This window comes from Plecotus auritus (genome assembly GCF_963455305.1).
Source record: "Plecotus auritus genome assembly, chromosome: 7".
In the NCBI taxonomy this organism is placed as follows: Eukaryota; Metazoa; Chordata; class Mammalia; order Chiroptera; family Vespertilionidae; genus Plecotus; species Plecotus auritus.
In genome coordinates this window covers 70,608,039-70,634,592 of record NC_137774.1, presented here as the reverse complement: position 1 = coordinate 70,634,592, position 26,554 = coordinate 70,608,039, and the positions used below count along the sequence as shown (strand labels likewise).

The 26,554-nt window shown below is 58.9% G+C and overlaps 7 protein-coding genes across 42 annotated transcripts in view; 4 read left to right on the top strand and 3 right to left on the bottom strand.

Annotated features, from left to right (window-relative positions):
- The window catches only part of HAGH (hydroxyacylglutathione hydrolase), a 44,299-nt gene extending 39,685 nt beyond the window's left edge, over positions 1 to 4,614 (top strand). For all 5 annotated transcript variants that reach the window (XM_080682600.1, XM_080682599.1, XM_080682603.1 and 2 more), the window contains one exon: positions 2,577 to 4,614. In XM_080682600.1, coding sequence (XP_080538726.1) covers positions 2,577 to 4,378 — 1,802 coding nt within the window. In that variant the 3' untranslated portion in view covers positions 4,379 to 4,614. The remainder of the gene's footprint in view (positions 1 to 2,576) is intronic.
- Positions 4,615 to 5,469: 855 nt separating this feature from the next.
- On the bottom strand, positions 5,470 to 11,504 carry NUBP2 (NUBP iron-sulfur cluster assembly factor 2, cytosolic). 6 transcript variants are annotated; one of them, XM_080682622.1, is made up of 7 exons: positions 11,277 to 11,504; positions 8,576 to 8,694; positions 8,228 to 8,426; positions 7,163 to 7,317; positions 6,921 to 7,031; positions 6,688 to 6,757; positions 5,470 to 6,112 (listed from the first exon to the last, which is right to left on the bottom strand). In XM_080682622.1, exons 1-7 carry the CDS (start codon positions 11,290 to 11,292, stop codon positions 5,970 to 5,972), a joined length of 813 nt encoding a protein of 270 aa, XP_080538748.1. In that variant the 5' UTR covers positions 11,293 to 11,504; the 3' UTR covers positions 5,470 to 5,969. The 6 variants fall into 6 exon arrangements, with proteins under 6 accessions (XP_080538748.1, XP_080538752.1, XP_080538753.1 ...); XM_080682626.1 differs by having other exon boundaries at positions 11,087 to 11,321; XM_080682627.1 differs by having other exon boundaries at positions 11,184 to 11,308.
- On the top strand, positions 11,454 to 17,826 carry SPSB3 (splA/ryanodine receptor domain and SOCS box containing 3). Of its 12 annotated transcripts, none has more exons than XM_080682617.1 (7): positions 11,454 to 11,487; positions 13,054 to 13,191; positions 15,852 to 16,032; positions 16,142 to 16,329; positions 16,414 to 16,516; positions 16,599 to 16,724; positions 16,987 to 17,826. In XM_080682617.1, exons 2-7 carry the CDS (start codon positions 13,066 to 13,068, stop codon positions 17,325 to 17,327), a joined length of 1,065 nt encoding a protein of 354 aa, XP_080538743.1. In that variant the 5' UTR covers positions 11,454 to 11,487; positions 13,054 to 13,065; the 3' UTR covers positions 17,328 to 17,826. The 12 variants fall into 12 exon arrangements, with proteins under 12 accessions (XP_080538743.1, XP_080538739.1, XP_080538740.1 ...); XM_080682614.1 differs by having other exon boundaries at positions 11,462 to 11,803; XM_080682616.1 differs by having other exon boundaries at positions 11,463 to 11,583.
- Positions 17,310 to 21,533, bottom strand: EME2 (essential meiotic structure-specific endonuclease subunit 2). Of its 2 annotated transcripts, XM_080682620.1 has the most exons (8): positions 21,282 to 21,533; positions 20,798 to 20,934; positions 20,289 to 20,381; positions 19,408 to 19,499; positions 19,133 to 19,226; positions 18,862 to 18,977; positions 18,507 to 18,696; positions 17,310 to 18,428 (listed from the first exon to the last, which is right to left on the bottom strand). In XM_080682620.1, exons 1-8 carry the CDS (start codon positions 21,517 to 21,519, stop codon positions 18,258 to 18,260), a joined length of 1,131 nt encoding a protein of 376 aa, XP_080538746.1. In that variant the 5' UTR covers positions 21,520 to 21,533; the 3' UTR covers positions 17,310 to 18,257. The 2 variants fall into 2 exon arrangements, with proteins under 2 accessions (XP_080538746.1, XP_080538747.1); XM_080682621.1 differs by lacking the exon at positions 20,289 to 20,381 and having other exon boundaries at positions 17,314 to 18,428.
- A 73-nt stretch (positions 21,534 to 21,606) lies between these two features.
- On the top strand, positions 21,607 to 23,008 carry MRPS34 (mitochondrial ribosomal protein S34). The gene is made up of 3 exons (XM_080682629.1): positions 21,607 to 21,977; positions 22,131 to 22,173; positions 22,259 to 23,008. The coding sequence occupies exons 1-3, from the start codon at positions 21,657 to 21,659 to the stop codon at positions 22,549 to 22,551; spliced, it is 657 nt and encodes a 218-aa protein (XP_080538755.1). The 5' UTR covers positions 21,607 to 21,656; the 3' UTR covers positions 22,552 to 23,008.
- A 201-nt stretch (positions 23,009 to 23,209) lies between these two features.
- NME3 (NME/NM23 nucleoside diphosphate kinase 3) lies at positions 23,210 to 24,470 on the top strand. 3 transcript variants are annotated; one of them, XM_080677875.1, is made up of 5 exons: positions 23,210 to 23,346; positions 23,433 to 23,563; positions 23,660 to 23,761; positions 23,841 to 23,945; positions 24,058 to 24,470. In XM_080677875.1, exons 1-5 carry the CDS (start codon positions 23,301 to 23,303, stop codon positions 24,169 to 24,171), a joined length of 498 nt encoding a protein of 165 aa, XP_080534001.1. In that variant the 5' UTR covers positions 23,210 to 23,300; the 3' UTR covers positions 24,172 to 24,470. The 3 variants fall into 3 exon arrangements, with proteins under 3 accessions (XP_080534001.1, XP_080534000.1, XP_080533999.1); XM_080677874.1 differs by having other exon boundaries at positions 23,841 to 23,953; XM_080677873.1 differs by having other exon boundaries at positions 23,433 to 23,761; positions 23,841 to 23,953.
- Positions 24,471 to 24,506: 36 nt separating this feature from the next.
- MAPK8IP3 (mitogen-activated protein kinase 8 interacting protein 3) overlaps positions 24,507 to 26,554 on the bottom strand; it is a 54,193-nt gene continuing 52,145 nt past the window's right edge. For 12 of the 13 annotated variants that reach the window (XM_080677859.1, XM_080677867.1, XM_080677868.1 and 9 more), the window contains 3 exons: positions 26,310 to 26,489; positions 26,056 to 26,205; positions 24,507 to 25,978 (listed from right to left, as the gene is read on the bottom strand). In XM_080677859.1, the coding sequence (XP_080533985.1) occupies positions 25,857 to 25,978; positions 26,056 to 26,205; positions 26,310 to 26,489 (452 nt within the window). In that variant the 3' untranslated portion in view covers positions 24,507 to 25,856. The remainder of the gene's footprint in view (positions 25,979 to 26,055; positions 26,206 to 26,309; positions 26,490 to 26,554) is intronic. The other variant, XM_080677862.1, reaches the window with a different exon arrangement.

Here is a 26,554-nt window from a genome sequence, read left to right as displayed (position 1 = left end):
CACTGGCCCAGAACTCCTGCTGAGTCCGCACTTTCTACTGTGTAAATGTGTTTACTCTGTAAATTTCTGGGTGTGGACTTTCTCCCAGGCAGATCTATAATTTCTCAGAAGCTGAGAAATGACCTGGAAAAATATCCAAGCTCAATAAAGGGAGGGAGATAAAGCTGCCTCCCCACCCCACAGCCATGAGGCAGGGGAGGGGCTGCACTGGGGAGGTAGGGTGAGGGCTTCAGTCCCTGGGCCCATGAGTAGCTTCCAGACCCCACGGGAGGATTCAGATAGCTCCCACCTGCCCTCCCCCTTCTCTCCCCACTGTCCACCCAGTTGTGCCTACTCTAGACCCTTCCAAACACAGGCCCACCACCCCAGGCAGAGCAGGCACAGCGCAGAGTCAGAGGAAGGGTCCCCATAGAGGAAAGGATGGCTGGAGGGCCAGACTGTACCTGGTTTGAGCAGGAAGAGCAGAGACTAACTGGCAGGTAAGGGCGTGGTGGGGCTCCCCTAAGGCTCCAGCAGCCTTGCCAGCCATCGCCTAAGTTCTGACCTGGGGCTGACCTCAGGCCAGGCACTGGGCACACATCCCATCAGCCTATTTACAGAACAGAGTGGCTGTGTCCCCACAGGAGCCTGCAGGACAGCATGGGGGCTCCCAGCAGGCAGACGCCAGCCCTAGGCCAGGCCACCCTCCTGTCCCTCTCTCTCTTCTAGGGAAAGCGGCGCCTGCCTGCGAAAAGCAAACACCAGGCAGCTGGGCTCTGGCAGGCATTGCCAGCAGAGAGGCTGGGAGAGGGGCAGTGGCCAGACACCAGCTGACCCTGAGGTCACAGGAGAAGGCAAGGCTGGGCTGGGCGACCCCACCCAAGTTAGGAAATGGGAAGGGGGTGGTCAGTGTGCCAGGGCAGATGGGCAGGCCCATTGGGAAATGTGGTGGCTCCTGCTTAACCCTCACATGGCCATCGGCTAGGTGGGGGGACCTGGAGAGCTACCCAAGGAGGCCCATCCATGGGCAGGGGAGTTCCTGGATTCCCCAAACCTAACCAAGCACCAGACCCTCCCAGGCGTACCCGCCACACACCCCCGCCCGCCCCCGCCCCACCAACTCTGCAGGGCTGGGCTGGAAGGGCGGGGGGTGGGGGGGAGAGGGACAGGCCCCTGTTGGCCTTCAGAGCTGCACCATGGACCACCTTGGACCCTGAAGATGGCTTCAGGATGCACGCAGCCCCCCAGTTTCACCGTGTGCCATCTACACCCAGGGCACCTGGCCACCCGACAGGAGGGGGTTAATGGAGCCCAGGGACAGCAAAGATGAGTTGGCCCGTGACAGGCGCTGGCGGCGCTGGAGGTGGGGAAATCCAGAGGGCAGGCACAGCCAGCCCCAGCAGACCTGCTGTCTGCTTTGCATGCGGGATGGCCCTGAGGAAAGGTGAGGCTCCCCGTATCCCCCAGTCCACTGGGGCTCTGCAGCCCCTACACATGGCTTGGCTTTGGCTAGGCCTGAACTTTTGGGAGCCCATGGGGGGAATGGGGCTGCAGGGGTGTTGGGAGGGTGCAGCTGAGCCTGGCCCCAGAGGGTCACCTTTGCCTCTTTCTAAGGGCCCAGAAGAGCAACACAAGGGAGGCAGGGTGGGTGTCTTCTTCCACCCCAAACCAGGGCCCTTGCCCTGGAGACCCCCTGCTGGGCGAGGGCCTGCTGCCCTCCCAGCCACTTGGAGGCCAAGCCACTGCTGTCTTGTTCCATCTCAGGGCCTAGGCTCATCCAGGTGGGTGTGGGGTATCCTTCTGCACTGCCTTTGCCTCACCCTGAGACCCCAAGTTCTGCAGGGCAGCCCTGTGGCCAGCAGAGGTTCTGGGGCATTGTTGCTGGGGAGCTTGGCACCCTTTGTCCTGAAACAAAACCTGACCCCAGTGAGTTGATGGTCTTGAGCCAATGGTCTAGGGTCCCTACTTGCCACTGCGGCCGGCATCGTCTCTCTCCTCACCATGGTGCTGGGCCAAGTACCTGGTGCAGGCTAAACGCATTTGGTTCGCTGTTCAGCCTCCAAAGGCAACAAGCGCATACCCACTCAGACTGTCTCCAGAACATTCTCTCGCTCACGCCCTCCTCTAGGCCAGTGATCGGCAAACTCTTTAGTCAACAGAGCGGCAAACCGCGGCTCGCGAGCCGCAGTGTGCCGATCACTGCTCTAGGCCCACCTGGCAGCCTGGCCCGGTTGACTGTCCCTCTTAGGGACACAGATGGACACAATGTCCTAATCACCAGGTGGCCAGCCCTTAGTTTTCTCTGGAACAGGTATTGCCCGTCAATGCTGTGATTGTTCCGAGCTGGAGAACATCCCAGTTGACCTGCCTGCATTCTGCTTCCGATTTAAGTGGGGCAACTGCATACCTCAGCTCACACCTTTCTCTAGTCCAATCAGCAGAACCTCCTCTCAGTGGCATGCTATGGCATGGGTGCCAAGTTAAATGGTGGTCCACATGTGCAGGCTGAGGCCTAGACGTCTGTCTCTACGTCTCACTCCGGGGTTCACATCCCAAGCCTCCTAGTGCCACCCCTCCCCAAGTTCCTCTCCCTGCAGGAGGCCTGGCTCTGGCAGTGCTGCTGGTCTCCTGGGCAGCGCTGGGCCCCCGTGGCCTGGATGGAGTGGAGCCTGGAGTGCCAGGGGACACCGAGGGCCTGCAGTGCCCAGCCATCTGCACCTGCGGCCACGATGACTACACAGATGAGCTCAGTGTCTTCTGCAGCTCCCGGAACCTCACACAGCTGCCGGACGGTATCCCCGACAGCACCAGGGCCCTGTGGCTGGATGGCAATAACTTCTCCTCCATCCCCGAGGCAGCCTTCTGGAACTTATCCAGCCTGGGCTTCCTCAATCTGCAGGGCAGTGGGCTGGCCAGCCTGGAGCCCAAAGTGCTGTTGGGCCTGCAGAACCTGTACCACCTGCACCTGGAGCGGAACCAGTTGCGTGGCCTTGGGGCTCGCACCTTCCTGCACACGCCGGGTCTCGCCTCTCTTGGCCTCAACAACAACCTCCTCAGCAGGGTGGACGAGGGCCTCTTCCATGGCCTGGCCAACCTCTGGGACCTCAACCTTGGCTGGAACAGCCTGGCCGTGCTCCCTGACACCGTGTTCCAGGGCTTGGTCAACCTGCGTGAGCTGGTACTTGCAGGCAACAAGCTGACCTACCTGCAGCCCCCACTCTTCTATGGCCTCAGCGAGCTCCGTGAGCTGGACCTGAGCAGGAACGCTTTGCGAACCATCAAGGCCAACATCTTTGTCAAGCTGCCCAAGCTCCAGAAGCTCTACCTAGACCACAACCATATTGCCGCCATGGCCCCGGGGGCTTTCCTGGGTCTGAAAGCTCTGCGCTGGCTGGACCTGTCACACAACCGTGTGGGGGGCCTCCTGGAAGACACCTTCCCAGGCCTGCTGGGCCTGCATGTCCTGCGCCTCTCACACAATGCGATCACCAGCCTGCGGCCCCGGACCTTCAAGGACTTGCACTTCCTAGAGGAGCTGCGGCTGGGCCACAACCGCCTCAGGCAGCTGCCGGACAAAGCCTTTGAGGGTCTGGGCCAGCTGGAGGTGCTCACACTCAATGACAATCAGATCCAGGAGGTCAAGGCGGGAGCCTTCCTTGGCCTCTTGAACGTGGCCGTCATGAACCTCTCTGGCAACTGTCTGCGGAACCTTCCAGGGCGAGTGTTCCAGGGCCTGGCCAAGCTGCACAGCCTGCACCTGGAGGGCAGCTGCCTGGGCCGCATCCGCCAGCACACCTTCGCTGGCCTCTCCGGGCTGCGTCGGCTCTTTCTCAAGGACAACGGCATCACGGCCATTGAGGAACAGAGCCTGTGGGGGCTCCCTGAGCTCCTAGAGCTGGACCTCACCTCAAACCAGCTAATGCAGCTGCCCAGTCAGCTCTTCCAGGGTCTTGGCAAGCTGGAGTACTTGCTCCTGTCCCGCAACCAGCTGTCGGCACTGTCAGCAGAAGTCCTGGGGCCCCTGCAATGCACCTTCTGGCTGGACATCTCGCACAACCACCTGGAGGCCCTGCCTGAGAGCATCCTTTCGCCACTGGTGCGGCTACGCTACCTCAGCCTCAGGAACAACTCGTTGCAGACCTTTGTGCCACAGCCTCCTGGCCTGGAGCGCCTGTGGCTAGAGGGCAATCCCTGGCACTGTGGCTGCCCCCTCCAGGCCCTGAGGGCCTTCGCCCTGCAGCATCCCACTGTTGTGCCCCGCTTTGTCCAGGCTGTTTCCGAAGGGGACGACTGCCAGCAACCTGTGTATACCTACAACAACATCACCTGTGCCAGTCCCCCCAGCATCTCGGGACTCGACCTGCGTGACGTTGGTGAGGACCACTTTACTCATTGCTAATCCAAGGATTGTCCAGGCCAGATACCGCCCTGGAGTCAGGACAAGCCCTTGCTATCCCTGGAGCCTGGTGGGCACCCTACCCCTCAGCTCCTGGAGGCCAGGCCCCACAATGCTTACTTGTTGGGGGGTCTCTTCTCAGGGAACACACGGTCCTGGGGTTTGCTGGCCTGGCACCTGAGGGCCAGATCAGGAGGATCGGGGGCCAGTCCTCCCAGCTTCGCCCATTAAAAGCAATTGAATAAACATGCCTGTGACCACAGGGATGAAACTCGGGGGAGCGAGGGAGGAAAGCATCAGCATGGGCTCCTGTGGAACGCTCCTGCTGCCAGCTCAGCCCACCCCGTGGCTGCCTCGGTCCCTCCTTCTCCCCTCCCTGAGCTTGGACTCTTCATGCTCTTCCACCCCGGCCCCTGGACGCCCACCTCCACCAAGGAGTGGAGGGCACTTACTCAGGTCCTCGTCAGGTCATGTTCTCTCGGAGGCAGCCCAGCCCGGAGCCGAAGCACAGCAGAGGCAGCCTCAGCTCCAAGAGGCCCAGCAGCTGGTGTCAAACGGGGCCAGAGCAGGTGCCAATTCTCTCTTCAGACCCCCGTGCTCCCAGCCAAACCCCTTAATGGCCTTTCCTTCTCCCCCACCTTCGTCTTGGCACAGCCCCCTCCCTCAGTACCCCAACATCCATGGAAGTAGTACCAAAGGTTGCCTCCCTGGACCCCCCTGCCATCCCCACCCCAGAGCTACTACATCTCCTCTGCTGACAGCCCTCCTTCCCTTGGAAAGTGCAGCACCCCCACCCTTGTTCTGTTTTGCAGAATGGACTTCCCTCCTGCCTTCCTGGGACTGACTGCATTTCACACTCCTGTTCTTAGCTCTGCCCTAGGTCCCTGCAGTGTGGAGGCCAGCTGCAAGCCCCCATGCACACGTTTCTCTGACATATCAAATTCCTCTGCAAACACATCCTCACCCTAATCCTCAGGGGCCTGTTGACAACCAGCCTACTGGCCCAGCTCGGGACGTACGGTGAACACTGTCTGCTATGGCACACAACCAGTCATACACCGAGGTTGGACAAAGGAGGAATGACCTAGAAATGTCAGACTTATAACCATGGTGGCAGGACACATTTAATTGTGGGCTCTAAAGTTAATACCTTACAGGGTGCTCCTGTCCTCAATCACAATCACTCACAGCCCTGCCAGCAACCAGGCACTTGAGGATGACAAAGTCCCCAGCCAACTTCCAGACCCACAAGCTTTGTGGACAATGTGAAGGTATCAAAGGTGGCCTGTCCGTCTGGGGCACGTGAGCACCACGGCATGAAGAGTGAATGTGCAGGCACCAGAGCTCAGGCCATGGCACTAGGACCCCTCACTATCCCCAGGGCCTGCAACAGACCAAGCCAGCAGAACCACTCAGTCAGTGGCTCTGGTGCTCAGCTGCTGCTGAAGCACAAAACGTCTCCCAAGGGCCCGTGCAGGGGGAGGTCCACAGTGACAGCCCTCCAGGCCAGCCCTGCAGGTTCCAGGAACCGCACCCAGGACCTCTGCTGAGTCTGTGAGCTGCAGCCCCACAGTGGCGCCAGGAGATGTCTTGGTCAGGAGAGCTGAGCAGGTGTCTCCAAAACCTTCCGGGCTATGGCAGAGAGTGCATGAAAGGCAGGGCTGTGGGGAAACTCTTGGATAAAGTCTCGGCCCTCCTCCAGGCTCCTCGTGAGCTTGGGGTCCAGGGGCACAGAGCCTGCGAAGACAGAGGGAAGGGGAAAGGTGCTGAGCATGAGGTCTGGGAGGCCATGTCCACACACCTTCCTCTGTGCAGGAGCTGCTGTCATGTTGCTTAAGCCCAGAGCGGACGCCCATCAGCCTCACTCTGGCTGAGGTGCCTAGAAGGACTTGAGCTCAATTTCTACTTTGACGGCCACCAGCCAACCCAGCAGGTCCAGCGCTGCTGCCTTGGACATTGCCCACTTACAGAAAGTACAAGGCAAGCACTGGGACGCGTGGCTATGCACACGTGTCCCCCCACCCGCCAACCCATAAAGGTGCTCCCAGAGCCAGCTGAAGCCACTCTTCTGCTCTCCATGGGGTTTCAGCAGGCATCAGCCTGGGCTGCCGCTCAAGGCCTGGGTGTATGCCTTTCCCTCAGGCTGTTTCTTTCCAGCTGGTCAGCAGTGGTCAGCATTAGCAATGATCTGATACCTGCAACTCAAGGACAGGTGGACATGGCTACTGTCATCTTCCCTCACCATGGGCAGTGGGCATAGGCAGGTGGGACCACCCGGAGCAGAGGCCAAGGTGTAGCCCTGACCCGCTCACCTAGGAAGGGGACTCCGGCGTGTCTGGCCAGCTCCTCACCGCCTCCCCTGGAGAAGACGTTGGTGCACTCCTAGGACAGAGGCGCAGGGTCCACCTGAGGACTCTCTCTGCACTCGGAGTGGGGTCCAGGCCCAGGGAGCAGGATAGGGGGACACAGCAGCATCTTCTGCCCACCCTCTTGCCTCACCCCACAACCCACATGGGTAATTGACCCACAACTTCCCACGACTTACGGTGCAGTGTGGACAGACATAGCCGCTCATGTTCTCCACAATGCCGATCACGCGCAACCCTGTCTTCCTACAGAAGGTCAGCTCCCGCCTCACATCCCCCACAGATACCGCCTAGTGACCAGGGAAGAGCCAGAACAGGCCAATGGGAATCCTGAACACTCAACCAAGAAGAGCACACAGAGCAGGGAGAAGTGCCGCCAGGTGAGGGGCACACTGGAAAATGGGAGGATGCTCTGCAGTACCTGGGGCGTAGTGACTACGATGGCCCCCAGGGGGCTGTAGGGCCGGAGGGCTTCCACCGCAGCCATGTGCTCATCAGAGGTTCCTGGGGGCGTGTCCACAACCAGGTAGTCCAGCTGTCCCCAGGCCACATCACACACAAACTGCTTTATCAGAGCTGCAAAGGCCCAGGGAGGTCAGGTGGCAGGGGTCTCAAAAGGGGTCTCCCACACCTACCGCCTCCATGCTGCTTCTCAGAATGTGTTGGGGGATGCACAGTGCAGCAGGGAAGCACTCCTGTCCCTGTCCCCCACAAGCATCACCTTCTTCCCAGCTGCTGGGCCACCCTACTCTGCAAGACTTCTGCTCAGGCCTCAGTAGAGGCCAGCTGGAGTTGTGACCCTCCTAGGGGACACCTCAGCTTTCACGGCCCGAGAGATGACCTGAGTGGAGCAGCTCCCACCCTCTCCCCATATACCTGCAGCCTCACTAGGGGGCTTAATGACACCTGCTGGTGCTGAGGCACCGGAGCCCCATCTTGGTGCCCCCCCACCCCCACTCAACACATCCAACACACACAGGGTGGGCTCAGGTCTGAGCATACCCGCCCTTCCTGCCAAGGGGAAGAGGACTTCATAGCCAACAGCCACATAGATGTCTCGCTCTCATGGCCCACACCTGCCATCTGGACACCACCACCACGCCCAGGCATGACTGGTCAAGTGAGCAGCAGGAGGCCTGTGGGGTGGGGAAGGCCAGCAGCTCCAGGCTCTTGTTCCGCTTTTTTTTTTTAAAGCAGATTTTAAAAAATATATATTTTTATTGATTTCAGAGAGGAAAGGAGAGGGAGAGAAAGAAATGTCAATGATGAGAATCATCGATCAGCTGCCTCCTGCACGCCTCTTGCTGGGGGTCGAGACCGCAACCTGGGCATGTGCCCTTGACCAAAATCGAACCTGGGACCCTTCAGTCCACAGGCCGACGCTCTATCCACTGAGCAAAACCAGCTAGGGCTCTTGTTTGGCTTTTTAATTGAGCGCCAAGGGAGGCTGGAAGGCTGACAGTGCTGTCCCCTGCCTGGTCATTACCGTTCTTCTTGGGGCCTCTCCACACCACAGCTTCATCCGGCTTCTCCAGCAGGAAACCCACAGACATGAGGGAGACATTCTGCTCTTGGTCCACGAAGACGGGCACCCAGCCACTGTCACACTGGTGCACGGCCCTACCCTGTGCCTGGAGCATGCGGGGGATGCTGGGGCCACACAGGTCCACATCGAGGATCCCCACCTGCAAGGAGCCGGGATGTCTGCATGGGATGTGGGGGTCTCCCGAGGCAGAAAGAAAGCATGGCTTCCCTGTGTGTCTACCCAGAAGGGAAGGGGCAGGAGCAGCTCAGGAGGGGACAGGTGCTGTGGTTGAGGGCAGGAGGTGCTCACCTTCTTGCCTGCGTGACGCAGGGCCAGGGCCAGCTCCGTGGAGATGGTGCTTTTCCCGACTCCCCCCTTTCCTGAGAGGATGAGGATGATGTGCCGGACACCAGCCAGGTTTCCAGGCTCTGCTCAGAAGGACAAGTGAGGAGACCCTTCACACAGATGCTCTTCACTGCTCACTCACCGGGTCACCATGCACCTCCTGTGTCCTGAGACCTGCCCCTTCATCCCAAGGCCAGACCTGACCCTTCGGTTCCTCCAATGCTGCTGCTCCCACTCCTGCCTAAAATGACCCATATTGCTCCTCTTTCTAGTGTGCACATGTACAAGTGCACGTGCACACGCGCGCGCGCGCGCGCGCACACACACACACTCACACACGCAATAAGCCAAAGAGTGCTGGCTCCCGGCTGATTCCAATGGAGACTAACGCAAATTGGGTTGTTACAGTCATGACACCTCTGTGCTGGGGCAGCTCCCACCCCGCTCCTAGGACCCAGGTCTGATCTTCAGGCACCCATCCCGCTCCTCTGGAGTCAGAGAAGCACTCAAGGCAGCCTTGGCCTCCAGTTCTCAGGAGGGACTCTTACAGTCTGGGGACTCAGAGCAGCTGCAATCATGGGTGTGTGTGTGAATGTCAATGTCACCTGGCTGCCAGCTGTGCCCTAAGAAACCCTAGGTACACAAGGGCAGGGGCATCCTGTGACTCCCACACAGGTCCCAAGACCACAGAGTTGTCTCTGTGGACCCGTCGGCCACCAGCCACTCTGACCTAGCTCCTCTTCCTCCCAATGAGCCCCAAATGTCACCAAATAAATCCCTGCACCCTGCATACACAAAACCCTCAGCCCCTCTGCAGTAACCCCATGTTCTCGCTCCAGCACCCTCAGGACCTTGCCCTGCTTCCAACAAGTGGCTCTCTCCACCACCCTCCCCACACGCAGACAGGGCTCAACAATCAACACAGAAATGCGTACAGTCCTTCCTCCTGACCCACCTCTCAAGGGTATGTTCAAAAGCCTGCACTTCCAAAGCCTCCCTAGGAGGAACTCAGAGGGCGCCTACCCTGGCTGTCGGGCAGGTCCTTGTCACCAATGCATTAAAGTGCCTTTCCTAGATGTGCTTCCGGCACCGAGGCCTGGGACATCCCCGGCCTGGATCACTGCTTGCAAACACGAAGCCCCAGACCATGGCTTTAGGTCACCCCTGCAGCAATTTAAAAGGTTAATTACTTAACCCTGGCTGGTTTGGTTCAATAGTTAGAACATCAGTCCTCAGACCTAAGGGTCCTGGGTTAGGATCAAGGGCTTGAATCCCCAGCCAGGGTCAGGGCACGTGGGGGAGGCAGCCAATCAATATGTCTCTCACATTGATGTCTCTCTCTCTCTCTCCCTTCCCCCCTCCCTCTCTAAAAATGAAAGGAAAAATATTCTTGGATAAGAATTTTTAAAAAGGTTAATTACTTAAATTGTTTTAACATCAAAAGGTATTTGGGAGTCAACTTCACTTTTGTTAGGGTGGAGGGAAGGGCTCAGGTGGAAACACAAGAAGAGCCAGATCTGGATCCTGGTTTAGCCAAGCTCCTAATCACTATGACTGACTTTCCTTACTGGTGGGAGTGGGAAATTTTACCTGAGACCAAACAGGGCACTCATCAGATAACTGGATGGAGCTGAACTTCTCACCCAGCAATCCTTAGGGGTTAACCACAGAACCTTTCACCCCTAACTAAGCTGAAAGTTTCTAAACAGACCATCAACCAAGTACATTCACCCAGATGCGAGTGCCTACTAGGTGTGAGGGCTGTGCTGGAGGGGCAAGAAAAGCTGTATGTTCCCTTGGAAGAAAGGGAGGAGCACCTTGATGGATAAGCCAGGGTTAGCTTCATTCTTAAGCCCAACCAATGACGATGATTATTCAATACACTGGACAAGCTTGTAACTCTTCCTACATAAGGCATCTTTCTAGAAAAATACAAATAACAGGTCAGGCTTCTGGGCATACCCAGGTTCGACCTTTTGGATTTTTACCTGCATTTCCCCCTGGTTAAAAAAGCAGCTCTTTTAAAAATTGATCAATCTAGATCTTACCTCGTAGCAAAGCTGCCCTTATTCTAAAAACTCGTTTCAGATTTTTTCCTCTAGTGTTCTTTACAATCTGGTGGACGAATTGAGCTATAAGAGCTTGGTGCCCAAGGTACCAGACCTGAGGTCTTTTAAAAGATGATGTGGCAAACCCCTAGTTATGAAAACCTACTTTGGTTAATCTGTGCAAACCTATGATACGCGCTTGTATCCGTCCAACAGAACTTCCATTTTTTCAAATATTAAGGTTTGGAAAGCTAAAATAAAACTTCCACAAATAACTAAAAGTATGTGATGTTCTGCTGTCTTTTTACAACCCCACATTCAAACGACTTCTTCCTGTTTTCTTGGGGTATCACCAAATCAAAAAATTAAGGCATAACTGGGCAGTATTGTATTTTTAACGACACACAGCGCACGTGCTCTGAGTTACCTGAATTCACGTTCCCGGGCAGCGCTGCACTTACAAGAAAACTTGTAACTTGAGACCGTTACACTCATAAGTACACGTGCGTCTCCGTGACCCTTACATTGCAAATAAGACGACTCGCTAAACACCCAGGGTCGCGACCAACAGCTGCGGGCCGGTCTCTTCCCGCTCCCCGCGGCGCCCGCAGACTCACCCGCCACCGCCTCCATCCCTCCCGCAGGTTGCACGCCTTGCGTCCGCTTCCTTCGCTCCGTCCGCCTGAAGCCCGAGTGAAGAGCCTTCGGGCCAATGGGCAGCTCGAGCCCGTCCCCTGGCTCTTCTTGATAGGCCCACTCACGCTCCTCTTAGCCAATTAGGTTGCACAAAGGTTACGCAAGTTCCGGCGCGGATGACGTACTAGAGAGGTACCCACTTCCGTGTTAATGCTGGAGTGTAGGGCCGCCTCCCCAACTCGCCCCTCGTCCTAGGGGCGCGCTGCCTCGTCCCCGACCGCTTAAGATGTGAGCAGTGAGGACACCGAATCAGAATTGACAGGTTCCGCAGCCTCTTGGCAAGAGGCGTGTGCCGCGCGGCCCGCGCCCTGCCCGAGCGCCGGACCTGGAGCTCCAGCCTGGGGCTGCACGGCCAGTGCGTTGCGGGGGGCGGGGATTGTTTACGTCTCGCTCTGGAGCGGAAAGTGGGTCACGGCCGCCGGCGGCGCGAGGCGGCGAAGCGGCTCAGGTGAGGGCGGGTGCGTCCGCGCCTCCCGACCCGCCCGGTTCGGGGCCCTGCGGGACCGCCGGCGGTGAGGCCCGGCCGCGCATTTGTTCCCGCGGGCGGCGCCGGGGCCCGGGCGGGCGGAACCCGGCGGGCGGCCCCGCACAGTAGGCCCGCCGCGCAGCGGGGGGGAGGAGCCGCGGCACCGCCCGAAACTGAAATTAGTAAGAGGCTCCCCGCTTCGAGGCTAGGGACAGTCTCGTGGGCCGGTCACTTCGCGTGCATCGCGGGTCGCCCCCTGAGCGCCGCAGACGTAGCGGATGGTGACTAGGCCGGCCGACTGGCGCCGGCTGCAGAACTGGCTCGGACCGGCAGGTGAAGGAGCCGTGGGGTGGCCTTGCTGGAGGGAGGGGAATCTACAGACGGCGCTCCCAACCCTAGAAAGCAGTGCCTGCGTTCATTCACCGACGGCGCTGGCCTGTGCCTGCCGGAGTCCTCACTGGGGGACAGTTCCTGTCCTCCTGGAGACTTCATTCCGGGGAGAACTAGGCAGTAGATAATCATAGAAATCGAGATGTGACTGTAAGTCGGCTACGGAAACTGAGAGCCAAAGGGGAGGGGAAGGCATTCCGGGCAAAGGGCAGGGAAGAGCTAGCAACTGGGACACGGCCACTTAATTGGAGAGGCACAGCATAACTTGATAGGCTTTGCCTTTTATCCTAAGAACAGTGGTAATCCCTGAAGAGTGATAAAATTTAACGTTTGCTTGAAGTTTCAAGGTTTGTTTCAAAAACAGCTTGGCCGTGTAGGGAGTGGAGTGGGTGGGGTGGGACTGGCCCTATGGAGCTGGTGTGGGGAAGGAGGAAGTCGGTGGAGGGTGAATGCCATGAGTCTGGCATGAGGAACCGGGAGGTTGGAGATGCCATTTGTCAAACGACAATAGAGGAGGAGCCAGGTGAGGTTTGAGATGCCTGAGGACATAAGGCGGCCCAGCTGGGTTCTCTAGGCTGAGCTGAAAGCGGGACTGAGATAGGCATTTGAGAGTCATGGGTGTCTGGATGGCTTTTCACACACTCTACGTAGGGTTTATCAAGGTGCTTGGACACTGGAGTGAGGTAGGAGCTTCTGAGGCAAGTTCTGGAGCCCCAGTGGCTCACAAAATGCTCCACCTTTAGGGGGATGTGGCACAGCCAGCCACGTCCAAATGCAGGGGTTGTTGGGAGACCTTCCAGTATGCTAGATGTTTCCTTTGCTCAGAACCTGTTTTCTTTCAGATCCTGTCCACCATGGCCAGGCGCCCCCGGAGCAGCAGAGCATGGCATTTTGTCCTGAGTGCAGCCCACCGAGACGCAGATGCCCGGGCCATGGCTCTGGCAGGGACCACTAACTGGGGCTATGACTCTGATGGGCAGGTAGGTGTGTACTGCTGGATTAAGGTGCGGAGACCCTGGAGGCAGGTCTCCCCCTACTCTCCGAAAGAAGGCTCTCCCCCCCCCCCCCGCCTCCCGCCCCGGGGTACAGAGGACAAGGACAGTAGGACCCTACTGCTCACCCTGGGTTTACCCTGGTTAAGGATCCACATGGCCCTCAGGATAGATTACTCCATTCCTCTCTATACACTTTCCACTGGAGAGGGTGGCAGTTGGTTCTTTGGTCGGTTCATTCAACAGAATATTTCCATTCCATCTCTTATAACCAATTTCCAAAGGTAGCTGTTGGCTAACTACATTGCATCCTCCTGGACGGTTCCCCTGTTTGTACAGATAACGTGCTCTATCTCTGTATATATGCACGTGAAACGATCTTTAGTCTTGAAGACCACAATTCTTGTGCCTTCTCCCTCTCAATTGCTCCCAAATTCAGGTTGGAACAGCAGCTTAGCTGTTTGTCTCAGTGCAGGCTGCCTGGTGTACCTGAGGGCTCTGCAGCCAGAGGCTGGCTGTACGGACCCTGGGAGCAGCTGAGCTATGTGGCTTTTGTGCCCACTTCACGGAGTGGTGGGAAATAGATTTTCAGTCATCTTCCAGAATCTCTTTGACAAGAGCAAGGGGTTGGCCCTGCCCTGAGTCACCTCCACTGCTTCCTGCTGAGGTCATCTTTAGGTGACTTGTCTATGCTATCGCAGGCACTCGGCATGTTTCCATGGCTCAGCCAGGCATCCTGGGGATAGTGGGTGGGCACCTCTCCTCCCTTGAGTGAGGGCAGCTAAGCCTTGTGGAACTGCCAGGCCTTCACAGAGAATTAGAGGTGATTGTTCTGAATTGACAGCATCCTGGGGGTCTCCCCAAAATTGCTGCTCAGGCCAGCAAGGTCCTGGCCTGCATTCCTGTCCCTTCCCAGCTCCTGTCCTGGCCATGTGGCCTGGAGCAGTCTCTTTTCCTGTGTCTGTCCCTCCCTCACTGGCTCATCACTCTGGGATGCAGGCAAGTGTTGGGGGGCTGGGGTACAAGTGCTTGACACATGCTTGCGTGCAGCCAGCCCCGTCACCTAATTGGCCTGGAGTATTTGTGTGAGTGAGCAGGTGGGTGTGTCACCTTGGCATCCTTGAAGGCTAAACACACACTTCCCTTCTGGCTTGCCGAGGGGCTGGGTCTGCACTGCCCAGATTGACCTCCAGGCCTTCAGTCCTGAGGTCTGCGCTCCTGGCTGCTGACTCTGGGAATGGGGTTGCCTATGGCTGATAGTATGCCTGCCTTGGCTTTTGGGAAATCACTGTTCCTTGATAGTGGCGTGATTTGGGCCTGCCTCCAGTCTCCTTTCTGGGGCTGTCTCTGACTGGGGTTCAACCCTCTTAGCTCAGTCTCTGCAATTGATCTATGAGCTCCTGCGTGGGCCTTGGGTAGAATAGGAAGAAACAAGGATGAGGCTCTTCCCCTGCAGAGCTTCCATTTTGGTGGGAGGAGTCAGAGCAACAGGACAGAGGAGACTTATCAGGAGCAGGTGAGGAGGAAGAGGACCCAGGAGGGAGGGCCAAAAGAGCCTCTTTGAAGTGATATCTCAAAGCTGCCATCCAGGGGCAAAGAGATCTCCCCCATGACAGGTGAGGGAAGAGGGAAGGGACCAGGGCAATTAAGCTCTGATGGGGTATGTGGGCTTCATTCTCAGGGTGGCATGATCTGCCTAGATCTGAGCAAGGTCACTGGGCTACTTTACAAAGGGTTTCAAGGAGGCAAGAGGAATACCCGGGGTGGAGGCTGGAGCCTAACCAGGATCCTGAGCCAACCCAAGAAGGCTGACAGAGTAGGAAGGCAGAGGCTGGCTGCATCCTCTGGGCCCTGGGCAATGAGACCATGGTTGGCCTGGGGTCCAGAGTCAAGGCAGATACCCAGAGAGGCCTGTGTGGCTTCAGAGCCGGAACGACTAGGTGTACAGAGCATCTCTTGCTGCTTCCAGGAGAGGGTGGGTCAGCAGTTGCTAGAACCCGACCAGCTCAGCCTGGGATCAAGCCCAGGACCAAGCCCCTCAGGTAGATGGCCGGGCCCCCATTGAATGTTTTCCTGCTACAGAAGTTTGAAGCAGCGTGAAACCCCTGGGCTCCTTAGGGCTCGGGTAGGGGTTAAGAACCACCTGTTGCAAGGATGATAAAGGCGTTGCAGTCAGGAATGTGTGCTGACGCTACCACAGCCCAGCTGCTATCTGTGGGGAAACGCAGGCTTCAGTAGGTCTTTGCCAAGGGGCTCCCCTTCTTCAGGCTATCCTGGATGGGGCCAGCTTACCCACGATCTAGAAACTGCCTGGAGAATGATGGCCAAGCAGATAGCCCTGCTGTGGGCTCATCAGTGCCTGGGCCCCCAAGCCCCCTTGGCTGTGTAAAAATGGGGTTGGCCTTTAAGCCCACTCTCGAGAACCCAGCAGCATGGTAGGCCCTCCCCAGTACCTGAGCCAGGAGGTGGTGTCCAGGGTCACTCTGGGGGCACTGTAGAAGTGTGGTCTGGCTGTGCCCTTGGGAATCCCTTTGAGGCTAAACTTGGGGCATCAACAGTTCACCCATTGGCTTAAGATGGGTGTTGGGCAGAAGCACTGGTGGAGGGCAGAAGCACAGTAGGGGGAACAGCCTGCCCTTTTTTCTCAGCACAGTGACTCTGACTCTGACCCTGAGTACTCGTCCCTGCCAGCATCCATCCCCAGTGCTGTGCCTGTGACGGGTGAGTCCTTCTGCAACTGTGATAATCAGAGTGAGGCCTCCTTCTGCAGCAGCCTGCACACAGCAGCGCACCGGGGCAAGGACTGCCGCTGTGGGGAGGAAGATGAGTGTAAGTGCCTGGCGTGGGGTCACTGGGCTTGCTGGGGCAGATCTCTAGGCCAGGTGAGGACCCAGCAAGGGTTCAAGAGACTACCCCAACCTGGCCTTTCCTCTCCTAGATTTTGATTGGGTCTGGGATGACTTGAATAAGTCCTCAGCCACCCTGCTGAGCTGTGACAACCGGAAGGTCAACTTCCACGTGGAGTACAGCTGCGGCACAGCAGCCATCCGAGGCACCAAGGAACTAGGGGAGGGACAGCACTTCTGGGAGATCAAGATGACCTCACCTGTCTATGGCACCGATATGGTAAGTGACAGGCAGGGCTGTGGGGGGGAGGAGCACTGCTGGGGCCCTGGCCCGGCCCCCCTCTGCCTGGCCTATTGTCTCCAGATGGTAGGTATTGGGACGTCGGATGTGGACCTGGACAAGTACCACCACACATTCTGCAGCCTGCTCGGCAGGGATGAGGACAGCTGGGGCCTCTCCTACACAGGTATGTGGAACCCTTAAGGGCAGGCATGCTGGGAGGGGCCCCCAGACATCAGGCTAACCCCTCCCCTCCTGCTGCCCCCTAGGGCTCCTCCACCACAAGGGTGACAAGACAAGCTTCTCCTCGCGGTTCGGCCAGGGCTCCATCATTGGCGTGCACCTGGACACCTGGCATGGGACATTGACCTTCTTTAAGAACAGGAAGTGCATAGGTGAGGGTGTCCAGGATCCCAGGGGAGACAAAGGCCTGTGGGGTGTGGCTGCTACTGAGGTCCTGTAGGAAGTAGAGATGGGCCCAGGCTGAGTGGCCCCAAGGCTTCCCAAAAAGATATCCTTGAAGAAAGAAGCCTGAGGTCCCAGGGTCTCCAGAGGGTGGGACAGCACACATGAGGGCCGCCTTAGTTATCTCAGGAGGATGTCCAAAGAATGGCTAAGCCCCCTCCTGGCCCAGGATTCAGGCTGTGCCCCCTCTAGGTGTGGCAGCCACGAAGTTGCAGAACAGGAAGTTCTATCCAATGGTGTGCTCCACTGCGGCCAAGAGCAGCATGAAGGTCATCCGCTCCTGTGCCAGCGCCACCTCCCTACAGTACCTGTGTTGCCACCGCCTGCGCCAACTGCGACCCAACTCTGGGGACACGCTTGAGGGCCTGCCCCTGCCACCTGGCCTCAAGCAGGTGCTACAAAACAAGCTGGGCTGGGTCCTGAGCATGAGCTGTGGCCACCACAAGTCCCCTATGTCCTCACCCAAGGCCACTGTCAGTCCCAACAGCCCAGAGACCCGGCGCTGCCAGAGAAAACGCTGCCGAAGGACCTAACTTATTTTCCAATGAAAACTGCCTTCTGAGGCTAGGACAGCATTTTCTCCCATCCTTTCCCTCAGGCCATGCTCCAGAGTTAACAGGAGAGGGAGGAGTTGGGCCAAGCAAGGTCTGTCTGGGCTGTCCCCCTGCCGTCAGAGGCTAGGTCAGGCCTTGCCACAGGTTCAGAGGCCGCAGGCTCTGGGATCCTGAGATCAGAACTGAATCCATCCGTTTCCTGTGCGGGGTATGGCAGTGGCTGCTTCTCCCCTTGGAGTCTCTTGGGAGTGGCCACCCCAGCTCTTCTGGACTGAGTCTGCTGGCCTGGAGGCTGTGGTCTGTGGCCTCATCAGATGTTACCTTTCCCGTAGCTGCTAGCCTCCGGGGACCGTGGGTTTGTCCTCACTTGCTTTGCATGTTGTCAGTTGTTCCTCCTGTCTGAGACTGAAAGATCGTAATAAACTCCGAGTTTATACCTAACACCTCCATAGTGGTAGCATTAAAAGGAGTCCATATCAAGACCTTTTCTCCCATGGTTCTGGTTGTGTTCCAACACCCTTGGGGAAGAGGCAGCCTGGCTCTCTTTTCTCCCTTCTCTCTGAAGGTGCCACCCCCAAGCCTCCAGGTGACTGGTGCATGTCCCCCAGCAGGGATTTAGGTGCCATTCAACCCTCCTGCTGTCCCAGTTGGCCCCAGGCCTGCAGCCAGTGTGTGCAGGGTCCTGCCCCTTCCTCCAGCCCCACATGGAGTTTCCTCTTCTGCTCATCACTACCCAAAGCCTTTCTCTACCCGTGCCCCCCCTGGGTTCAGACCTGGCTGAGCCCCTCCCCAGACTGAGGGACAGTTATGCTGGGTGACTGCTCTCCTCCCCCCACCCCTTTGGTTTCTGGTCTCTCCCTTGTTGCTGTGCCTTCTGTTCAGTTTGTTGGTGGGAGAAGGCCCTGCATGTCAGGAGCTCAGATCCAGCAGGAGGTCAGGGTTGGTAGAGGTCAGGAAGAGGCAGATGCGACGGGAAAGGTCAGGCCCCACCCTTCGGGGCCGAGCACCTTCATCCACCTTCACGGAGAGATCAGCCAGGAGGGCCAGGCGCTCTTGGTCAGTGCCGCAGGCCAAGTACACCTAGGGCAGGCACAGGGTTGAGCAGGGCAGGCCTCGGGGACCTGGCCTCCATGTCTGGGAGTCTAGGAGGGGGCTCACCTGCTGCAGAAGGCGGGGGGAAGGAAAGGCAGTGACAACAGCATCAGCCACAGCGGGGCTGACTCGGTTGAACTGCCTAATCTGTCGCCACCAGGCCCCCCGAAGCCCTGTGCCATCTCTTGTCATGCGCTCGCCTGCCACCCAGCGCCCAGCTGTGCAGAAGGAAAAGGTCCTGGACTCTTGGAACTGCCTGATGGGGAGAGTACAGGAAGGTTTCTAGAGGCTTCATCTCTCCCAACCACCCAGTTCCCCAGTTCAGCCCTCTGGCCTTAAGAGGCTCGGGAAGTACCCCCCCTCCAGGTGTTCCTGTTAACACTCCCAGTAGCAGCCACCAGCTGAAGTGGGGGTCACGCACTTGAAGGGGCGCTGGGCGAGGGCCTTGGTGAAGGCGCACACGTGCTGACTCAGCTCCTGCCAGGAGGCCACCAGCAACACATCCAGGTTTGCCCAGAGTTGCAGGAGCACAAGGGCCTGAGGAGGACACAAGCCCATGAGGATGGGTCAGAGGAAGACAGCTGAGACAAGCCTCACATGCCACCCTGGGACCAACACCCAGGTGCTGGGCCACAGAGACCAGCCTGTCAGGGCCAAGGCCAACCACCTCTCCCAACCTGCCCTGTCCTCACCTCCTCCACTTCAGGCCAGCCGACCGCCACCTCAGCACGGGCTACCCCTGGACTCTCTGGCTGCTGCATCTCCTGGGCATTGGGCTGGTGAGACCTGAACAGAGGTGACTGTCCCTCCAGCTCCCCGTATCCCATTGGACCCACCCTCCTTGAGTTCTGCTTCCTCCATAGCCCACCCAAGGGAGGGGTTTAGCAGCCCCAGAGCTACCTTGATCCTTTCCCTGAACTCCTCCCACCCCAGCCAGGCCTGCTAAGGGTGTGAGGGTGACTGGTACCACAGGTAGGCATCCAGCCCGATGACAGCCAGGTGAAGGCAGGTGGAGCTCTCAGGAGAGATCCAGGGCACTGAACAGGCTGGGCCACAGATCTGCAAGCCAAGAAGGTTTACCACCCCTGTTCATTGGGGCTGCGATAGGCGGGGCTCACCAGACTACTGCCAGTTTGCAGAAAGAAGGAGTGCAAGAACAACCCAGTGGTGCTGGGAGGAGACTGGAGCAGACTTCCTCTGCCCTGACAGCTCTCTAGAAAACCAGCTGTGTGCCTCTCATGAGGTCAAGGGGACCTACGAAAGCCCCCAGGCATGTCCCAGATAAAAGTCCCCATTCCCATTCTTGGTCCACTCTTCATCCCAGCCTGGCATTTGCCTGGCAGCAGGTACTTGATAAATGCTGAACTTCAGGCAGAGGGTCTAACCCAGTGATCGGCAAACTAAGTCAACAGAGTGGCAAAACGCGGCTCGCGAGTCGCAGTTTGCCGACCACTGGTCTAACCTAATGACCCCCTGGCACAAACATCAGCTGAGCAGTCCCTATTGCTCCTTCAGCCAGGTGGGGTCTGGGCTGTTGGATCTCATAGCTGGACTGCACACCCAACTCGCAGCCCAAGTCCCCAGGCCCTCTCTTACCAGTTCCCCACTTCTGGCTTCTGACTCTCCAGAGGGCCCTCATTATCCTTGCTTCTGCCCTCTAGAAGAAGCTGTGGCTCCTGTCTGCTCCCAGGCCAAGAGCCCAGCTGTCTTCCCTCATCTCATTCACATCTTGGCTGCTGAACAGAGAGGAGCCCCAGCCCACTGCATGCCCTCTCCAGCCCTTCTGTCCTCGATCAGGACTGGCAGAACAGCACATCCAGGCTGGGAACCCAGACCCCTTCCAAGCACCTGGGTCAGCTGGAAGACACCCTGCAGAAACTCCTCAGGCTTCAGAAGCAGCAGAAGTTCCTGCTCACCCGCAGCCCACACTTCAGGAGGCACCTACAGGGATATCCAGGGGTACTGCTGCTCATCCTCAGCCTCAAGTGTCTCAGGGCCTTGGCACGGGCAGCACAGTACCTTGAGGCTCATGGCCACAGGCAAGCGCCCATGCCCACAAAGATCTAAATAAGCCAATGAGATCTACCACGGCCAAGACCAGCCCTGGTCCATAGGGCCGGCAGGAGCACTGACCACAGCATCAATGGGGAACATTCCTCAGCACCAGATGAGTTCAGACCCTGGACTCAGGCCTGCAACTGACCATTGTAGTGGCTTGGGCATCACCCACTCAGCATTCCCCATTCTTAGCTTATGTGCATGATTACAGCAACTGCCTCATGGAATCACAGAGGTGTAACACCCAACCCAGGGCCACGCTATGTAAACCCTGGAAATGAGGCTGCTGGGGCACTCACACTGCAGGGGCAAGGTTCTGGCTTCACTCTGCTCCACCTGATGCTCCGGGCGGGACGCTGGGGCTCGATGTGGTACTTACAGCCCAGGGAGCCCAAGGCCTCCATCAGGATGTCAGCACCAGCATCTTCCAGGATGGCTAGGGTGAGCGGAAGAGAGCGCTGTCATTCCTTTCCCTCCACATGAGGCTGCTACTCACAGCAGACCCCCCAGCCTGGGCGGCGTATTACAAACACACTGATTCTGCCGGCTCTTGGAGCTGGCTCCAAGAGCGCAATTGGGTCCAGTTCCCAGAATCTTTTAATCAAGCTCCCCATTTGGAAAGCTGCCGCCAATTCTTGGCCAAGAGGCGGCCTTGACAGATGCCCCTCTCATCCCGCAGTGGGCCGGGGATAACCTCCCAGTGATTAAGAGGAGCTTCCAAAACCCAAGTTCCAGCCGAAGTGCTGCTTCTCCCAGGACACCTGCCCTCGCCCACGGGCGCACCTGGGTCCACGCGCACCGCTAGGCGCCGCAGTGCCTGCTTGGGCCGCAGCAGCCGCAGCGCCTCGGCCGCCGCTCTGCGCTCCTCCGTCGGGTCCCGGGCCCTCACGGCGGCCTCTGAGTCGGCTTCCGCGCCAACAGGCCCCTCAGTGTCCGAGTCCGAGATGTCCCAGGTCGTGGGCCGCCGCTGTCCCCGGCCCCGACACGAGAGCCCAACCCTCCCGGACCCAACCTTCGCCATAGCCCGCCCGGCCTCTCCGCTTCCGGTCGCGTCCGGACGTCTTTGTAGAGAACACCAGCCTCTTCCGGCGGCGGGCGGGCTTAGCGAACGCAGCCGGGCTGCTTCTTATAACCAAAGTAGGTAGGCACGGGCAGGCCATGGCGCGCAAGAAGGTGCGGCCGCGGCTGATCGCCGAGCTGGCCCGCCGTGTGCGGGCCCTACGCGAGCGACGGGAGCGGCCACGCGACTCAGAGCTCTATGCCCTGGACTACGAGACGCTGGCGCGGACTTACTCGGGCCGCCGGCTGCCCATGCGGGCCTGGGCGGACGTGCGCCGCGAAAGCCGCCTCCTGCAGTTGCTCGGCCGCCTCCCGTTCTTCGGCCTGGGCCGCCTAGTCACGCGCAAGTCCTGGCTATGGCAGCACGACGAACCATGCTACTGGCGCCTCACGCGTGTCCGGCCGGACTACACGGCGCAGGTGCGTATGCCCGTCCTAACCTTCCCGCTCCCGAGCGTCGCAGGGCAGCACTGTTTCCCTTACACGTGGCGTTGTGGGATGTGGTCTCCTGCGTGCTGTTCTCTGGGGACAAGAAAGCTTTGTGAGCTGACCCCCTCCCTATTTGCTTTGTAGAACTTGGACCATGGTAAGGCCTGGGGCATCCTGACCTTCAAAGGTAAGGAGTCGGAGACCGGCTAGGGTGGCTGCTGGCAACAGACTTCCGCAAGTGTGTGCAATAAACCCCGTCCTTCTTTCCCCAGGAAAGACTGAGAGTGAGGCCCGGGAGATCGAACACACCATGTACCACGACTGGCGGCTGGTGCCCAAGCACGAGGAGGAGGCCTTCACCGCTTTCACGCCGACGCCAGAGGACACTCTGCGCTCCGTGCCCTACCCGCCGCTGCTTCGGGCCATGATTCTGGCAGAGCGACAGGAAAATGGGGACACCAGCACCGAGGAGCCCATGCTAAATCTGGAGAGAGTCCCCATTGAACCCTGGGACTACCCTGAGAAACAAGAGGCAAAGAAAAGGGCCAAAGGCACTCCTGTCTGAAATGCCAGAACCAGCAGTTTGTCAGGGTGTAAGGCAGTGGGCACCATTTTGGTGAATCAAAACGTCTGTGTTACTCCTGAATCAGCTCCCTGGGACCCCCGTGACTTTTCTGAGACTGCACCGAACAGAGTGGCGCCAGACCCCGCACCTATGTTTCTCTGTCCCTGTTCTCCAAACCCAAATCTGACCGAGGGATTGTGGTTTCTTCGAGTGTTGGGAGAAAAAGACTGACACCGTGGTATATGTGGTCTGGTGGATGGTGGTGGTTTCTTCTGGTTTGGCGTGGTGGATGGGGGCCACGCAGGAGGCAGCTGCTGGGGGAAAGCTGAAAGCAGCGGGGCTACAGGTGTGGAGCCCCAGCCCTGGCACCTGTCATTTTCAGGTGGCATCCCTTTCCCATTAATGCGTTTCTTCAGCCAGGACCGAAGCTTGAGAGCCAATAAAGGCAAATAAAGCAGCCCGGGTTGTGGTTTCTTCGAGTTTGGGTTGGGTTGTCTGCAGGAGTGTGGGGAGAAAAAGACTGACACTGTGGTGTACCTAGTCTGGTGGATGGGAAGGCGGGAGCGGATTGCGATTGGTACAGTCGTAGCTGTCCCAGGGTCCCCTGTTGGGCGTGGACCTCAGGCCCAGCTTCACAGCTTCGCCGCTCCAGGAGGCCGGCACAAGGCGGGGTCGGGCTGCGGCCCCTTTAAGCGCTGGCCCCACCCCCCAACGCGGGTCCGCGCTTCATTGCAGCTGCCGACGCCATCATGATCTGCTTGTTGTTGACCATCTTCGCCAACTTATTCCCGGCGGGTAAGCAGCGGCCGGGCAGGGGGCCAGGCCGGGTGGGGCCGGGCTGCGGCCGGGCTGACGCGCGCCGCCGCCTCGCGGTCCCGCAGCCCGCGCCGGTGTCCATGAGCGCACCTTCCTGGCCGTGAAGCCCGACGGCGTGCAGCGGCGGCTCGTGGGCGAGATCGTGCAGCGCTTCGAGAGGAAGGGCTTCAAGCTGGTGGCTCTGAAGCTGGTGCAGGTGGGGCGGGGCGCGGGACGGGGACGCAGGAGCGGGGGGTGGGGCGGGGGAGACGGCGGCGCCTCAGAGCAGCGGCCCTATCCCCTCGGTCTCCAGGCCTCGGAGGAGCTGCTGCGCGAGCACTACGCGGAGCTTCAAGAGCGCCCTTTCTTCGGACGCCTGGTCAAGTACATGGGCTCGGGGCCCGTGGTGGCCATGGTTAGTGCTGGGGTCCGGGAGGCGCGCTGACTCCACGTTGACCTGCGCTCTGACCCGGTACCACCGACCCTGCCCGTAGGTGTGGCAGGGGCTGGACGTTGTGCGCATCTCACGGGCGCTAATTGGGGCCACAGATCCAGCAGATGCCCCACCCGGCACCGTCCGAGGAGATTTCTGCATCGAGGTTGGCAAGTAAGGCCGGCCCTGGCCCCGGGGACATTGCTATCCCCTTCCGACTACCCCAGCAGGGCTTCGTGGGGCCCCTGCCCGCACTTACTGGCGCCTTTCCCGCGCAGGAATGTGATTCATGGCAGCGACTCTGTGGAGAGTGCTCGCCGAGAGATCGCGCTCTGGTTCAGCCCCAACGAGCTGCTCTGCTGGGAGGACAGCACCGAGCACTGGCTATATGAGTAACCGCAGGGGACCCGAAGCTGAGCACCCAGGGCTTGAGGACAGGCGTGCTGCAATCGGTGTGGGTGACTTAGCACCCTCCAGGCCCCTGAGGTGGTGCTCAGAACACCCTTCTGTGGCAGTGTTGACAGCACCCCTTCGGACCTCCAAGAGGACAGATGGGTCTGCTCAAACATTGGTGCACACTGTTTAGTGGCACACTGTCTAGTGCGCTTGGAAATGCACCAGAGCCATGCATGGCCCTGGGGCTCAGCTTGGTCCAGCATTTCTTTTTATAATAAACTAAAGAAAACCCTTGTGCTCACGTTCGTTTGGGTTCAGGGACACAGAAGTACCAGGATGAGACGTTTATTACACACAGCAGATACATTGGTTTGCTTGCAGGGCTAAAGCCTGAGAATAGTCACCCAGCCCCTTCCCCCAGCTGCATCCACCCAGATAACCCCATAATTCATGGCCCTGTGGGAACAGACAAGGGACTTGACATACATCACAGTGGAGAGTGGCAGGGTGGTGGGGAGAAGCCTACAGCTGCATGTGACTGTAGTGGTGTCTGGCTGGGCTATGGCATAGCTGCCCAAGATCTGTGCTTCTCTGATGGGAGGTGCGTGGGCAGCAGGGCCTGGGGCTGCCCTGGTCAGTGTTTTTCGGAGCAGGAGTAAGGCCTGGGCCTGGGCAGGTGCAGAAGCAGCAGTCCAGGGTGGTGCCCTTCAAAGCAGGTGGGTGCATGCTCCTAGAGCCAGGGAGGGGGCCCTGTCCTTAGCCCTTAGGGTCTCTGCTGTCAGCCTATCAGTTGCCCTTAAGGGAGAAGGCTCACCACCAGCCCGAGGCACTTAGTAACGTGTCTTGGGAATTGGGCTCCTTTAAGACTGCTTGGGAGGCAGGCCCTGGAGCACACCTTCTATCACCCTGAGGCTGAGCCTGTATCCTAGTGCCCCCTCCTCCCCCCTCTTCCTGAGGCTTGGGTCTGCCCTGGCAGCCTGAGAAATTCCACCCTGGGGCCTTCCAGGAGTAGGACTGCAGGGCCTGCTTCTACAAGGTGGGTCTTCTGCCCAGGAAAGAGAAAGGACACATGGGTTGATGAGGGCTGGCGAGAGCCTGCCACACAGGTTAATTGGGTAACATGAGCACGATGAGGGCATCTATCTTCTCGAACAGCTGCCCCAGGGAGCCTGGATACATGCTTTCATGCCATTTCCTGGGGTGGCAGGGACAGGGCATGGGGGAACCCAGGGAAGGCTAGTGGCTGGGCCGGCTCCCTTAAGGTCAGACCCCGCCCCCCACCCACCCTCATGGACAGCAGGCAAAGGCAAGTAGGCCTCGGCAGTGAGGACCCTGCTTCCTCCCCTGGTGAGATGGGGAGCCCGTGGTGCAGGTGGGAGCTCCCTGGGGGCTGTTCACTCTGGAATTCTGCCTTGTTCTGGCCCTCCAGTGCCCTGGGTCTGGATTCTGGATGAGGGGCTGGCCAGGAGCTGCTTGGAAAAGGGTGTCCCCAAAGGCTCTCTTCCCTCCCACCTCCCAGCCAGATCCGCTTTGCTGCTTGCTGCCCCTGTCAGCTCCCAGGCGGGACCTAAGGTGAAAGCTGCAGGTTGAGAGGTTAGAGAGGGGCTGGTGGGCTGCCCCATGGGGCAGGGTGGGGCATATGTACATGATGATGCCAGGTAGGGGCAACAGAGGCCATGCCTCACTCAGGGGAGTAGGACACCTGCCACACGATGATGTGGCTGCGCTCAGCCTTGGACAGCATGGGCTTCACCTGGCTCACGTCCCCTGCACTCTCCTCCGTCTCATCATCCTCCCCATCGCCTGGGGAGAGAGCAGATGGCTGTGAGGGGCAGCCCCTGCTGAGGAGTCCCTGGAGCCTGAAGGCAGCACCCACTCACCAATGCGGAAGTCAATGTAGCCCTCCCCACCGCTCAGCACCAGCACATTCTTCAGCTTCTGGCCCTCAGCATCTGAGGCAGGGGCGGTAGGCCCGGGGCCCTCAGACGGACTGTCCAATACACTGCCATTGAGAGTGGCCAACACGTTCCCTGTCATGGGGTACAGGGACCTTAGGAGGACAGCCAGAGCCAACATGCAGGCTCCTGAAGGGAGGCCACAGGTGCCCCCTGCAGGGAGGGGCCCAGCCACTCACCTGGCACTGAGACAAAGAACTTGACAGCGTCCCGGTGCCCATGGAAGCAGAGCTGAGCCTGAGCCATGGAGCAGTAGGGGATGAAGCTGCTAGCGGATTTGTCGGTGCTGTCGTCGCCATACACGTGGATGACGCCTCCTGGGCGGGCCCCCTCCCCAGATGTGGGGGACGTCTTGTTGGCTGGTGATAGAGAGGAGCCCAGAGGGGCTGAGCCCATCGACTGGGAAATTTCCAAGCAGGCGAGG